Source organism: Dendroctonus ponderosae, unplaced genomic scaffold (genome assembly GCF_020466585.1).
Source record: "Dendroctonus ponderosae isolate FM_Combo_2020 unplaced genomic scaffold, Dpon_F_20191213v2 Dpon_F_20191213_6, whole genome shotgun sequence".
Classification (NCBI taxonomy): Eukaryota; Metazoa; Arthropoda; class Insecta; order Coleoptera; family Curculionidae; genus Dendroctonus; species Dendroctonus ponderosae.
In genome coordinates, this window is record NW_026018814.1 from 14,380,200 (window position 1) to 14,396,143 (window position 15,944).

At 34.5% G+C, this 15,944-nt stretch overlaps 1 protein-coding gene across 3 annotated transcripts in view; it reads left to right on the forward strand.

Annotated features, from left to right (window-relative positions):
• Positions 1-3,930: 3,930 nt before the first annotated feature.
• The window catches only part of LOC109543851 (zinc finger protein 474), a 51,309-nt gene continuing 39,295 nt past the window's right edge, over positions 3,931-15,944 (forward strand). Inside the window, exons 1-5 of one of the 3 annotated variants that reach the window (XM_048667400.1) lie at positions 3,931-4,301; positions 5,454-5,559; positions 7,446-7,695; positions 8,590-8,806; positions 13,565-13,914. In XM_048667400.1, coding sequence (XP_048523357.1) covers positions 4,163-4,301; positions 5,454-5,559; positions 7,446-7,695; positions 8,590-8,806; positions 13,565-13,914 — 1,062 coding nt within the window. In that variant the 5' untranslated portion in view covers positions 3,931-4,162. The remainder of the gene's footprint in view (positions 4,302-5,453; positions 5,560-7,445; positions 7,696-8,589; positions 8,807-13,564; positions 13,915-15,944) is intronic. The other 2 variants (XM_048667399.1, XM_048667401.1) reach the window with 2 other exon arrangements.

The following is a 15,944-nucleotide window of genomic DNA, read 5'->3' on the forward strand; positions in this document are numbered from 1 at the left end:
CGGAAACCACCTCAAGGAAAAAGCGACCCAGACACCAACTAGTGCTGTGAAACTCGTGAAGTGCACACGACACGGGTTGCGCAAACTAGCCTTCTGCAGTTTGCCCAATCGGACAGTGTATCTTAGTGCGGAACAATTAGTACACATGTAGCCAGCTAGGAATCAGCCCACCGCATCCATCTGTGGATGACGGAATAAAAGACGCAACACGGTATACCGGATACCTGAGCTAACACCAACTAGCGACAAATGGATTAAGAGGCTACGCCTGAAATCCAAACAAGTAGGGGGTTTTTTAGTCGGTAGGCAGGGCCTACCTAAGCCTTACTGACGAGTCCAATAAGTAGGCCCGGGAGGAAACGCATGGTGCTTCAACGCGCGCCATATATGAATTATTAATGTAAACACAAAACCCCGCAGAATTCGGGGTTATGAGAACAGGTTGACATTTCGTCAACAAATCTTGTTGAATCTACCGTTTATCTTATTGTCAGTCTGTATAATTCCATGGTTACCGGAGTTTTAAATAATTACGAAGCAACAGGTATTTGCGCAATATTAATTAGGCAGATTACCTTGAAAAACATTGCTGCTTTATTTCTGATATAGTTTTTTGCAAATTTATCAGTTTTTAGTAACAATTAATTTATTTTACTATTTTTCTGTACTCCTATAACAGCGCCAGACAACACCTCCACAAGAATGAAGCCAATTTTGAATCACCCTGTATGACTGCATTTTCATTATGCGCTTTTTAAGAATGATTTGTGAGCTTTGCCCATTTACTGCAAGCAAGTAGGTTAATAATGGTTTGGGTCTTGACTTTTACTCTTTACCTTGTGGTTACTGTTCTGCTCTTTTTGATCAATGTCTGACAAACTAGGCGAGGAAGTCCGAGTTACCAATATCCGTTAGGAACTCTAGTAAGCGATTTGGTCCTAGCATCAGAAGCTTGTCCTCTGTCGGCTGTTCTCCGAAATCTGGTAGTCTTGTCCTGGCTGTTTCTGAAGACCTTTGCATTTTCCAGGCCTCGAATCGATCGTCGATCAAGGTATTAAGGTTGTTCGGAGTTGAACAATGAGAGCTCAATGTTCGCCTTCTTGCGGGAATTCTCTGCCTCCAATTTATATGGTAAGCTCCAGGGATCTTTGGTGAGCTCCGAATCTACAAATTCATCCCATGATTTGACTGATGTCGATGCTACATAGTCTGGGAATTTCCTAGCGTGAGTATGATACTCGGCAAAGAGGCGTTCCCCGTCATACACTCTTCTGATGGAACGTTGAAGATTTAGTAGGTATTTAGTATCTAGGGAAAAACTTGTTTAGACTTTTGACTTGTACTTTCATCGTCTTTAGAGCAGCACACTTTCTCAATTCCTCTATGCAATCGTCCGATGTCTCGATTATGACCTTGTTATCTTTTGTGGCATAAATTCGGTTTTAAACCCAACCTCTTTTGGCCTGATTGTGTTCATCGTTGTTTTCTTTAATTCCTCTCCAGTGGCGTTTCCGCCATCTGAGGAGATTTGAATCTTGTAAGATTTACCCGTTGCTATGGGTTTCTTTATTCCTGCTACTCTTACTGAGTTGTTCGTAGCTGCCGCCACTCCAGCATAGGTCGTGGTTGGAGCCTTATTGACTTTTGATGCTTTTTGAATTTTGAATCATCCTTGTGATGTCCTTCATTTGTGCATTATTTTGTTTCAACACATGTAATTGTGTGCCCTTTATACCTTTAGACAACTCCTTCATCCTCAGGAGTTGCTTGGTGATTGATTTTCTTATGTCTTTGCTGACCTTAGGCAATAGTTCCTCAACGCATTCAACCGCGTTTTCAAGTGAGTCCAACTTGTCCTCCAAAAGTCCAGCAATTGCCTCATCTCTTGGAAATTCATACCTTATCCTTTTGGATCCTCGTTCTTCCGACTCAAACTCCATGTCCATGAAGTGGGGGTCAAGTGACATATCGTTTTAAAGGGCGTTCAATTTTCTTTACATTAGTTACTACTTTGCAGCTTTTTTTTTCAAATTTACAGAAAGAATTAAACTTGGCTGCATTGCGATTTTAGTTTTCAGATTATTGTTTCAACAAAAATTGTCATTGGGGCTCCTTATAGAAGGAATAAATGGTTAGAAGATTCGGTTACACCGTTAAAATTGTTGGATAACAGTAAGAAAATCTAGTTTAACCAATTGATTTCGGATTTATTGATTATTTTACTTCGAGAAAAATCACTTTTTATTTACGGAAGAGAAATTTCTACATTAAATCTCATGGGATATACTTATGCACTATTTGTATAAGTTGTTCAAAATGTTGTCTCTTTTCCTGTCAACAATAGTATTTTCGAACCCTCTCTAACATTGATATATATTCCCGGATAGATCGATTGGCAGAAGGGGACCAATTGAATGGCCTCCAAGATTACTGGATTGAACACCCTTAGACTTCTTTCTTTGGGGACTATTTAGCCTATTGTTTATAAAACACAACCTGCTGATATTGATGATCTTAAAAGGCGAATTGCAGCAGAATGCCGGTCAATTCCCGGTAAAGTTTCCACAATGTTAAAGAAGAGTTCAAAAACAGACCTTATTATTGTTTACAAGAAGTTTTAATTTTTGCTTTAAGCTGGAGACGCGGTCCCAAATGGGTTCGGCAATGTCAAAGATAATTTTTACAAGTTTCTACATCTTTCCAAACTGGGGCTGTGTACTAGACGTACCTAATGAAACCGAACCAAAAATGTATACAGAATCAGCGTGTTTTTTTAATTCAATTAAAAGCAAGTAATGCTTGATGTCTAATATAACATCTTCTAAAAAATCTATTTGCAGTTGTTGTAATCCATGGGACCAATTTTTCATGTGGGTGCAAACTGAAGCAGAAGCATGTCCTTTTTTGGAAAATTTAGTCATCCAATAATTAAGAACAGTTTCAAGCGAAGCATGTAGGTAGGGTCTCACGAAAGGTGACTGGTACTCTGTTTTAAAATATATGTGATTGGTCGGCTACATTTAAAAAGCTGCAATTCATACGGTTTGCGAGTGGGATTTAAAAGAAAAGAGGTTTAGTTATAGAGCTAGTACGTTCTATAATTTTTCATTACTAATTATAATGTGACACTAAGGCAATGCGAGATTGCACAACCCCCCACAGATGAAGCACCAAACACGTTTCTACCCTTTTGCAAACCTACAAAACTTTACAAACGCGGGAGGTTTGAAAGGAGCGAGAAATGTTTGTTTTTCAATAAATGACGATCCAACTGATCAATAAACTACCATAAAATATTGCATAAAGTACATCTTCAAACCTCACATATATTCGAAAAGGAAGCTAACTGTTTCTTTAAAACCCTTTTCCGTACTCTCTACTCTCCAAGTAAGCCCTTGGAGAATGGTCGATCCGAATATTTGCCTTATTGCTCCTACGAGAGTTTTCAAAATAACGTGTCTATATTTCTTAAGCGTATGAAACCTAACCATCCATACAAAATTGTATCGTGTGTGTTTGTCCCTACAAATATGAAGGAACCGACGAAGAATCCCAATTACTTGTTGAGGGAGTGCAAGTTAACGATAAATTTCCTACACTTTTTTGATATCGTTAATTGTATAAAATTATTAATTGCTTAATACGTGCAAGTCGCAAGTATTTTGGAATATACAAGTTACTGCACACTTATATTATGTGTTATTATAAGAATAGTGTTTAAAAATTGAATACACAAATTTATATAGAAAATCCTGTTTTTGCAACTCAATTTTGTCATACTTAAAGCTTTTCAGCACATTTTATTTATTTCCATTCAATAGCAAGTTGAAATTTCATATAATAATTAATTACAATTAAAGCGTTGAAACATTCTTATGGGAAATCCCGATCCCTCTAGACCTGAAAACTCTATTGTTCTTTCACGTCTGTCCAATATCGTGGAAACAAGCCGGATTTGTTTTTAGTCCGCGAATGGCTTTCCTGCTGTTACCAAGGGTGAATAATGAACTTATACGACCACATTAAGGGTGAAACTTTCGTTACCACTTGTAGCAAGTAGTGACGCTTAAGCAAGCAATAGGAAAACACGCGCGCGTCTTCGTCATTTATATTCGCGTTTCAAGTGTCTCGTTCAATAAAATTGTTCTTGGACTTGAAGAAAATGCCGAAAAATTCGGGTCTTAAGCTTTTCACTAAAACATGGCCTTTAAAAAGGGAGAAGAAACATAGGGATGAAGAGCGTAAGAGGCCGTTGACCGCGACTTTGGAAAAGCCGACAATTTTGGATATCCGATATATAAGTGAGTAAAACCAGAAAGTTTAATTTTAACCGTAAAATCATTTGAAATGTTTGGATACCAAAAATAAATAATTATATATGTCAATTGTAGTTATATTAATCGAAGATTAACCATTAATTGCCCACAATCCGATTATCTAAAATAATGTATTAGGGTCTATTTCAAATTTCGTTGGCACAGTTGAATGAAGCAAAGTACATTGTTTTTAATACAAATTTAAAATTAATTTATAACAAACAATACAGCATCTAAACTTCGGCAAAACTCGAATCTACTTGTTAGAGAAAAGCAAATATCCAAAATGCCTGCAACTTTAACCGATTAATGTTTTCAAAATGAGACCTAAAGACTCGTTTTTGAGACAAAAATTGTGGCAACAGAAATATAAGTTGAAGTAGATAATAATATAGCAGTTCTAAATCTGAGTTTGATTTTATTTCATCGTTTCTCCTTGGTATTCTATAGATATCTTGTATACAAGATGATTCAAAATGAAGTAAAAAAAAATTATAAAAAATTATTTTCACAGAGAGCTGAGATATTGTCCAAAAAACTAAATAAAAAAATTTACAATTGAATGAATGAAAAAATTCTACAGCAGATATATTTGATTGAACCTGTAAATTACGTTTCTTTCATTAACATTAAGAAGTTGATAGAACTATAGAGATTTTTTCCGCCACCACAAATTTTTTAATACGCAGTTGATTCAAAATTTCGACTTATGTAAAAATATGTGCGAAATCTTTCAATGATTTTTCATGTCATTTCATGATGCGAGTCCTTGTTTCTATTAAACCCAACGCGGTCTCAAAAATTGCTTATGATTATTTTTTTCAACATTACTTGTGTACTCAGGATAACATTAAAAAAAGTGTTTAGTTTCTTGATTTAAACATGCGATCTATAAGCTAGTCACTACTTTTAATAAGTTGAACACATTAATTTTTAACTCCGCAGAACAAAATCAAGTCAATTTCCTGTGATATATCGGTGGATTTTTGAAAAAAAAAATGGTCACAACTACCACTCGAGATTTACATTTTTGACCGACATTTCGTAACAAAATAACACTTCTTAAACATATTCTTGAGAATTAAAAAAAAAATCATCTGCGAATACCTTACAATCAATCAGTTTTTTTTGTTTCAGGCAAAATTGACATGAGCATTGTTCGAAAGGAGTTCCTGAATATCACAAATTTATGCAGATTACCTTTAGCAATGAAGCAAAAAATAAATGCGGGCAGACCATTAAGGTACATACTTTCAAATATTGTAGCTTTATGAGTAAATCCTTGTTGTTGTAATGTAATGTAAGTGTGACTTAATATGAAAATATAAAAAGCATAATAAAATATAAAATGAGGAGAAGTCTTGATTGACTAGTTAGAAGAATAAGTTGTAGTTCTTAGAAGTGGATGACTGACGTTGGAAATGTGTAATCGAGTTTCTTGTTCTATGTTCCTTGAGAACTGGATGTTTTCTTTAAATTTAAACAGAATTCCAGCCCTGCTTAATGAACAAAAATAAATTCCAGAAACTTGGTAGCATCTAAGCTTAAAGAATTTTTTAAACAGTCCAGGCAGACGAGGAAATTAATAACGAAACAAAAAAAACTATTTACGGGAATTCACTAATGAGGAAAGCTCAGATTATTCACTTTTGAACGCCAGCAGAAGATTTAACCGACCACTCCAATAAATGCTTCCAATTCTAGAACAAAATGGCATCTGGGATATGCATGTATATCAGGAGGACAAGTATTTTAGTTACACTGAAAGAAGTAACTAGAGGTGAAAACTATTATAAATTTAAAAAAAGCTCCACATTATGATCTTATCACAGGAGACATTCCAAAGCAAATGCCAAAAAAAGACGGGGAAATGTTCTACATCTACCAGGGACAAAGTAATGCGAAATTTACCGAAAGCTGCATCGTGCCACCTGGAAAGACAGGAGAAAATGTGTTTAGTACAGCAGAAAATGTGTTCTATTCTAAATTAAACTCAGTTCAAACTAACGAATTCATAGATCATAAAAAATTCCTTGCCAGCTTTCCGCAAGCTGGCGCCCCATGCTCCATTTTCGGTGAATTAATCATCAAAAAAATGCACACGGCACTTAAACACACAATGAAAGTCTATTTCGAGTCGAAAACTTTAACCCTGCAGTATGCAGTCAGAATATACTACCGCACTTGTATTTATACCTTTTATCTAAAAACGCGATTCATTCGACGCAAAGAACACGCGACCTGTTGAAAAGAGATATTTTAAAAAAGACTCGGTGTATCTGAAAAATGGTATGTTAACGAAATATGTAATGGATTCAACACCATTTGAATAGCCCAAAGTAGAAGCAAACAGCTTAATTTCAAAAGCCCAAAGTTTCACTTAAAAATCCTGACAATTTTAAGGTATTTTCCGAGAAAAATTATGAAATAAACTTCGAATCCTTCGTCGTTTTGTAAAAAGTTTTGAAATCCCTTTCCAGCTTCGAATTTGGAACAAAAATCAAACAATTTTCTATCAAAAAACGAACAGAATAAGCGAAAGTTTATAACAGATTATTTGGAAATCTTGTCCCCTTCATTCCTATGAATACTGTAGAATTTGTTAAAACATGTGGTTTTTTAGTTTTGACCGATTTTTTTTGCTTTAATTTCTATTCAAAAATGTTCTATTTTGGAGAGTTTTACTTAAAAATACTGACGATCTGGAGGACTTTTACCCGAAAAATTGCAAGATAAATTTATAGCTTTGTAAACATTTTACAAAAACTTTTTTCATTGTCGAATTCGGGACAAAAAAAAATTTAATTCCTACCGTTTTTTCCCGAAAACCATTAAGGTTTTCTCCAAAACCGATCATAAAACTAAAAGTTTTTAATCGGAAACGCAAAAAAGCATTATTTTTGCAGGGAACTTTAAAAAACCCATTTCAGTTTCGAATTTGGCGGATTATTTCACTCATTCATAGCAACGCCATAGGGCAAAAAAGGTATTAATAAACGGTAATTCGATAATTTTCAAAAAAACTTACAGCGAACATGCAATCGTGAAAAATTATAAATAAATTTAATAATTAAATATTTTTGATTCGAATGCAAACGTGTTACAATAACAAGTTTAATATTTTAATAGTCTTCTAAGCGCGGGAACCTGCAAGAAATTCAAAAAGGAAAAGAAAAAAGCTGATCCGAGTGATGATAGTTACGAAGATGATGAGAGCAGTGTGATTCAAAGCGCAAAACCGAGCACTCGACTAAATGCAGCAATGAGATCAACCAGGGCTGGAACCAACAATCATTCTGTGATTTGCCGTCTCAAGCAAAACAACATTTTAGCATTAAAGAATAGCGTTAATGATGCCAATAATAATAAAACCTTAAAGGTAAGAATTGTTTCACGTTTTCACTTGCTACTATATTGCTTTCAATTATAATTGAGAACTTTGGCATAATTATACCCAGCCAGCACACTCACGGCAGATTAGGCAACTATCATGGCATATGAAGACGTAAATTCTTGTGCTACACTTGACAGACATTTTTAGTTGCGTTTTCAAGCTTAAAATGAAATTGTTGACAATGGAAAAATTAACTTTATTTATTTATTAATTTAGAATGTTTAAATATATGTATTTATTAATAAGAATAAACTTTCTAAGCTGGCAAATTTTTAAGCGGCCGGATGTTCGATTAAGAGGAGGCAAATTTAAATTTTCCTTTATTGACCGGAATACCGAATTTTAATAATTCTGAGAATTGGACGAGGTTTTTATGCAAACGATATTTTCTTCAAATTTACTCCACGTGATGTGTGTCACTTAAAAATGCTGACAATCTTAAGGCATTTTCCGCGAAAAATTATGAAATAAATGTCGAATCCTTTGTCGCTTTGTAAAAAGTTTTGAAATTCCTGCTTCGAATTTGAAACAAAAATAAATAATTTTCTATCAAAAAACGAACAGACTAAGCGAAAGTTTATAACAGATTATTTGGAAATCTCGTCACCTCCCTCTGACGACTGTAAAATTTGATGAATAATGTGTTTTTTTAGTTTTGACTTAATTTTTTTTGCTATACTTTCTACTCAAAAACCCTCTATTTTGTAGAGCGTTGTAGAGCTGCAGGGAACTTTTTGTGTTGGCCGGTTTTTCAGGTTGAAAGTTTATTCACTTCTGTGTCTCACATGTCTCACAAATATTTAAAGGTGTTAGCTTATCCAGTTCTACTGGTACTTTTTGAATGTCATGCTTTCTTCACAATTGTATTTCTTTCCAAAGGTACCATCACGAAAGCCGAATCTGACAACAATACGAATTCCGAATACTCGATTATCGTCCCCTGACCAAGAAAAATCGACCAAACTGCCGTCTCCATGCAAAACTTGCGGTAGACCGGACCAGCCAGAAAGGTTTCATAGTCATCCTGCTACACCTATGAAATCGAGTCCCAGAAATGGAAGAGGTACTGAACATTCGAAACCGGTAAAAATTCCTGGTAAGTTCACTTCGATTTTGGGTTTTTTGTTAATACTATTAATCAAGTGAAAAGTTTCAATATGGATTTTGAAATAGTATAACAATACCTTATGTTTGAATGTAGCTGTAAAATAGTAAAAAGCGGAAACAACGCGCCTGGAAAAATTATTAGTTATGAGGCCCAGCGTTTTCAGGAACAGTATATGGGCGCACTTTATTGATTATGCTTCATTAATAAATAAACTGAAAAGAATAACTTTTCCTGAAAAGCACATGAAAAGCATTTTATTCTAACTACACTTCAAAATTTTTCGCTCTTGTTTAGAGTTATGGATAAACGTGTAATTAGTGTACCTACGCTTTGTAGTGCAGTTATGTATATTTGGAAACTTTTTTGGAATTAAAATTAGAACTATTGAATTCGTTTGGACTAATTAGAGTGGCAAATGTCTAGTTTCTTCAATAAAACAATGTTTTTTTAATTGAATTTTGAAGAAAGATCTAGCGGTAATTCTGAAGGCCCGCTAAAAGTCTGCTTTGATTATGTGCTCAATGGAAATTGCTGAGAAAAACTGCATATTATTATTCCACGCCATTCTGTACGCCCGGCAATCATATAGAATGCATAATAAAACGTTTGTTTCAAATTCCTTCCTTGTTTTCAACCAAATTTTGGCCACCACCAGGTGCCTTAATGAATTTCTAATGTAATTATCTATATTAGAATATTGCTATAGTTCTATAGAATCTATAGATAAATAAATAATATTTATCTATATTTATATATGCAGCAACTTAATTATCTAAAATCAATTTTTTTTCTGTGGCAGATGAAATATTTTGTTTATATGTTGAATGAAAAAAGTATGTAAGTGCAAAATAATGTAGAATTTCACCGGACAAATATGATTTTTTTTACCTGGTGATGGTTTGAAAGCTGCATCTTAATTTTCAGTGAAATTTATAGAATTTCAAACAGTATTATCGAGAAACTGGCGAAGTTATTCGCGTTTTTAGGCCCTTCTGAAATATATTTTGTTCCTGACGTTTAACACCTGGTAACCAATGGCTGAAGATGCAAGCCACTCGTGATTGCAAAACGGCAGGAACAGATTCTATTTCTCACGAAAAACTCACCAGTTTCTAGGAATGGTCGCGTAAATTTATCTTTTGTTATGGTGTAATTAAAACTTTTCTGTTATTAGCAATTCACTAGTCGCTTTACTTATAATTAAAAAAAAAAGAGTGTATTTAACTGTAAAAAAAACTGCGGCTGACTATTATTTCAAAAATTTAAACGTTTACGTAAATCGATGTTCTCAGTCCTTTCCTCAAAGCAGGAACTACTTAGAGGTAGATATAAGAATAAATAAATTGTTCTCAAAACTTCTAATTTGGCAGTCGAGTGATACAAACACAATTCAATTTAAATCCTCATTAACTGGCCTTCTCATAGAAAGAAACGGTTATGGAATGTAAGTCGGGGTAACAGTGTGTTGAGTTGCGCTATTGAGTTGTTGCTGCTCTCTAAGTTAACGAGTTATAACTCATCGGTTAATGAGTTATAAATCATTTGCTAAAGCTTTACGAGACCCGAGATCGGAATTTTCACATCTAAAAAATGTTTTATGAGTAACGCTTTACTACTTTGTTCAAACAACTAAAAAGAAATAATCTAGATTTTCCCAGCAACAGAACTGATTCCAAAGAAAGTCGACGAGTTTTCTCGTAAAATCAATCTCTTATTTTTTTTGCATAAAAGTTGGGAAAAACGCGGTTTTTCTGTTTAGAGACAGTGTTGTTTAGAAATATTGACCTAAAAGTGAAGAAACTCCTCCAGTTTCCAAGGGTTTTCCGAATAAATGATTATGAACTTTACCTTTTTCAGTTCGGGAAAATATTTTTGGGAAAAGACCTAGAAATAATTATTAGGGTTTTGTCTATAATTCGAAGCAGCAAAAAGTTTGCCAAACATTTTTGCAAAGCCGTTAAAGAGGCGTGTTCCAATAAATATTATCTTCTAATTTTTCACAGAATATACCTGAAGTTTGCCAGTATTTTAAGTAAAACTAAAAAATAATACGATTTTTGCGGAGAAAGAATTGCTTAATAGAAACTTTGCTAAAACTGGAATGACCCGAAAATTTAAAGAAACTTCAGAAATTCTCAGAGCGATGAGGGCGGCGAATTTTCCCAATAGTTTTTGTAAACTTTTGATATCTGGTCGTTTTTTCAAAATAAACCCAATTACTTTCGGTAAAAAACTGAATAAAATCATTTGATTTTTGTGCCAAATTCGAAACTGAAATTGGTTTTCTAAAGTTAGCAAAATTAATTTTGTCATTTTTGGCTGACGATATCCCATTATAATAGGACAATATATTGTCAAATAAGAAGAAAATCATCAGAAAATAATGCGTTTTTGCGTTTTCGATTAAAAACTTTTAGTTTTGTGATCGGTTTTGGAGAAAACCTTAATGATTTTCGGGAAAAAACAGTAGGAGTTTATATTTTTTTTCAAATTCGACACTCAAAAAAGTTTTTGTAAAATTTTTACAAACCTATAAATTTAGCTTGTAATTTTTCGCGTAAAAGTCCTCCAGATCGTGAGTATTTTTAAGTGAAACTCTACACAATAGAGCATTTTTGAGTAGAAAGTAATGCGAAAAAAAAATCCAGTCAAAACTAAGAAACCACATTTTTTAACAAATTCTACAGTTTTCAAAGGAATGGAGGTGTGGAGATTTCCAAATAATCTGTTATAAACTTTAGCTTATTCTGTTCGTTTTTTTATATAAAATTGTTTGATGTTTGTTTCAAATCCGAGGCTGGAATGAGATTTCAAAACTTTTCACGACGAAGAATTCGAAATTTATTTCATAATTTATCGCGAAAAATACCTTAAGATTGTCATAATTTTTAAGTGAAACTAGAAAATTGAGCATTTAGAGGAAAGAGCAACTTGGCTAAAACAGGAGAATTCCGAAATTTGAAGTTTTAAAAATATTATTAATAAATGGCCTTTAAAATAAATCTAAAAAAGTAAACAAAAAGTCATCAACATTTTTCCAGCAACGGAACTGAGTTACTGCGCTGGTGCGTTGAAAATTCAATGAATTTCCCAGGCCTAATGAAAATGAAAACATTTTAATATACCTACGGCAATTATTTAATTTATTTTTATTTCAGAAAATAAATATTACGTTATTTGCCAAATACATCAGAAGCGCTAAGTACTATTGTATTATTAGGCATTCGTCATGATTAATTTGTAAGCGATATAGGTTGGACCGGTTTAATTGGCCACGATATGACGAATCAACTCAACATGATGTTTTGTGGTAATTTTCTAAATTAAGGTATCAAATAAAATGAACGATTGTTTAAACAGACTCTCTATTAGTATGTGAATTGAAACAAGCAGTTAATGCTGCTAAAAATATGTCGGGTAAGCTCTCAAATTTGCCTTTATTATATTTATTCTGAAGTCAAATAGACTTTTGAATTGACTTGAATAACAAACGAAAAATTAATGTAGGTTTATATTTTGCTTTGCACTGGATGCAATCGGCAAAATTGACAAAGACGCAATAACAATTGTCAACTTTTATAACAAAATTTACAAAAACATAGTAGAATTTACAAAAGAGTAAAACAAAAATTACAAAATTTTCGTATAATTTCGATATTAACTTACTAAAAACTGTCCTGAACATTTCGACACCTTTTGCGTTAATGCTGTAATAACGCAGTTGCCTGAATTTCGCATACTACGCATAGATTCTTGGATATTCTTTATCCATGGGCACAAACATCACGCGCCACTGACTTCTAGTGAACAAATTTTTGAATTTGTTGTTTTTTCGTATCTGACTTCGTTTTCAAGTTATTTGCACAAACTGTCCATGTAGGTATCAAAAGAGATAGACTTTCGAGGCCATTCCTCGAATCTAATGGGTTTTTCGGGTTTTTAGGCCGTCCGTTAGGTAGAATTTTTTCTTGACGTTTCGCAAGCACGAGTGGCTTGCATCTTCAGAACTGGTTTGCTTGAAGGCTTACACTGTTCTGATCATCAGAACTCGTGGTTGCGAAACGTCAAGAAAAAATTCTACCCAACGACGGCCTAAAAACCCGAAAAACCCATTAGTGTCCATGTAGGTTTTCTGGGTGATTTTCTATGAACTTTCTTATATTTTTTTTAGTCCTTTTGTTGGGAAAGCTTGAAGTGCAAGTTGAAAATGATTGCCTGTATAAAATGACCAAAGGACTACTCTCCGATACCTTGAAGCGTACCTAAGCTGAAAAGATACTCTTGTTAAAAGTAATGTTTTCCAAATCACTGGATTTTATCCTCTTGATGACTTAAGGCTTGGTCCTCCCGTTCTCCCGATTTAAATCCATTTCCATTTTTTTCACCGTTGTTGAGACAAGGAAAACGGTTCTAAAGAATGATGTTTCATACCGATTAATGGCGGTGCAACAATCCGCAATCGAGCTTACGCGAAAAAAAAAACGCGCTTAGCTGGAAACCCACTTATGAAGTTTTTAATTGAGCAATTAAATCATTAATTCTCAATTTCGAATCGTAGAGGTTGTAATTGTCGATGTGCACATACAAGAGTACCGGTTTTTCAGTTTATAGCTTCAATCTGCCTAAAAGTAGGTTTCGTGGGACTCATATATGGTGTTGATAAAAACATTAATGTGTAGAAGCTGGCCGGTCCAACATTATTTCTTGGTCTCGATACGCCTTAAGAACGATCATTTTTTGTTACAGTGAAAAGCATCGTACAAAAGCCCATAGCCATCAAATACAAATCAAAAACTGGCAATGTCATCGCTGATAACCGAAAAGCTACATCACCAGTGAAAACATCAGCACATTTATCCCACGTGCCTCCAAACCCTGCAGCTCAAGTCTCCAAGTTACCTTCTCCAGCCAATAGAGCTGCGGTGGTTTCAAAATTAATAGCACTGTCCCCCAACTCTGACAAAACTGCTGAAATGCAAAGGAAGAGCGTTACTCCTTCGAGAGGAGGGTCGGGAAAGAGGACCTTGACGTGCTACATATGCGGAAGAGAGTTTGGGACTGCTTCTCTAGCATTGCATGAGCCTAAATGCCTACAGGTACGAAAATTCATTAATAATAACAATTCGCAATTGAATTAATGAAGAAGCTTTTGTGTGAACCCCAAATGTCGAGTATGCTTTATAAGGGAGATATACAGGGTATTCCGTAAATTTGTTAAAATATTTGTGTTCTCCTAGTCATTCTAGAGCGGGGTCTTGCTGAAAATTTTTTTAAATTTGAGGTTTCCTTGTTTAGATATTTGATTTCCAAAATGGCGGAAAATATTAGTTTTTGCTGTTTTCCTTTAAAACGGTTAAACATAGAAACTTTAATTTTGGTATACATTATAAGCTAATTGAGTGCCATTTTATGTGTGGTTCGTGTTTCGTGGTTCAGTTTGCTTTTATACAAGGTAGAAATGTGGAACCCCTACTTTTGTTTTGTTCAGAACTTTTTTGCGTGCACTTAAACTTTTCTCGGCATAATTTATAAGTAATTAACTTAATTACTACAAGTTTTTGCCAACTTTTCTCTCTTATTGTTTGTCCGCAAAAAATAAAATTGTTTTCTTTGTCGTTCTCAAAATGTGTAAGTAATTAAGTTATTTTTTAAAATTAATTTCGTATAATAATTTTGGTACGCATTATTAGTTGATTACTAACAACCTAAATTATTTTTCTAAATTGTGTATTTTGGTTCAGATTACAATTATTAAGTTTGAATAAATTGTACTTAAATAATAACATGGTAACAATATGCGCAACCATATAAAGAAACAAAATTAACTTAGCAGCTGTTAAAATTGGTCACTTTGACATTCTTGGCATAATCGCAGTATTTTAATGAATTTTAAATTTACAGATCGTAAAGTTTGCACTGAAGTTCTTATTTTGTTAGAAATATTAAATATTCTTTTCTGAAGTTCTTCAATTGTATTTACTTCTGTTGAATATTTTTTAAATGGCCCCAGAAGTAAAAATCAAGCGCGTTTAGATCGGGACATTTAGGAGGCGAGTTTATAGGATCTTCTTGACCTCTCCCAATCCAACGGCTTGGAAAGTTTTGATCAAGCCGAAACTATTTATTTTTTTGCTGTCAAACTAGTGGTCTTAGGAAAAAACAATAAGAGATTAAAAAGTTGATAAATAACTTATACTAATTAAAAAAATTATGATAATAAAAGTTTAGGTGCACACAAAAAAGTCCTGAACAAAACTAAAGTAAGGCTTCCACATTTCTACCCTGTATAAAAGTAAACTACACAACACTACCATAGAATGCCTCAATTAGCTTATAAGCTATTTTGGAGATCAAATATCTCAAAAATGAGACCTCAAATTAAAAAAAAATTCAAGAAGACCCCACTCTAAAATGACTAGAACACGCTGTTAAAATATTTTAACATACATTTAGGAATGTTTTCCGGGCTTTGAAGCCGTGGTCTATGGGAATTTCTTCCTGACGTTTCGTCCACAACTGCAGTGGACATCATCAAAGGCGATGAGGCAGTGGGCGAAGTGATTTCCCGTGGTTGCCGACTAAGACTGGTTTCCCCGTCGTATTTATGCAGCCTAGCCGTGTGTGCTCATGCGTGGGGGATGGGTGGGGGTTCCAATACTTTGGCGCACATGCTGTTTGGCGCAAAACGCGCTTCCAATCTGGATTGAGTGCCGTAATTTCATATTTTCTGTTAAAATGGGGTTGAAAATGTGTGTTTGGTGTTTAAATATTTCGATGGCCTCTCTGGTGAGTCTCGGGTAGTATCTTTCAGATTGGTGCAGAATGTCCACTTCGTCGAAGCGTATTTGGTGGCCGTCTAGCAGTGCGTGCTCCGCTACTGCGGATTTTTCTGTTTGTCCCAATCTGCAACTTCGTTTGTGCTCCGTAATCCTAGTGTTTATGCTTCGTTTTGTGGTGCCGATGTATGCTCTTCCACAGCTGCACGGAACTCTGTAGACTCCTGGTGCTGATAAAGGATCCCGTTTGTCCGTGGCCGATCTCAAAGTCTGTTGGATGGTTCGAGTTGGTTTAAAAATGGTTTTTACTTGGTGTTTCTCCAGTATCTTGCCGATCCTGTCCGTGACTC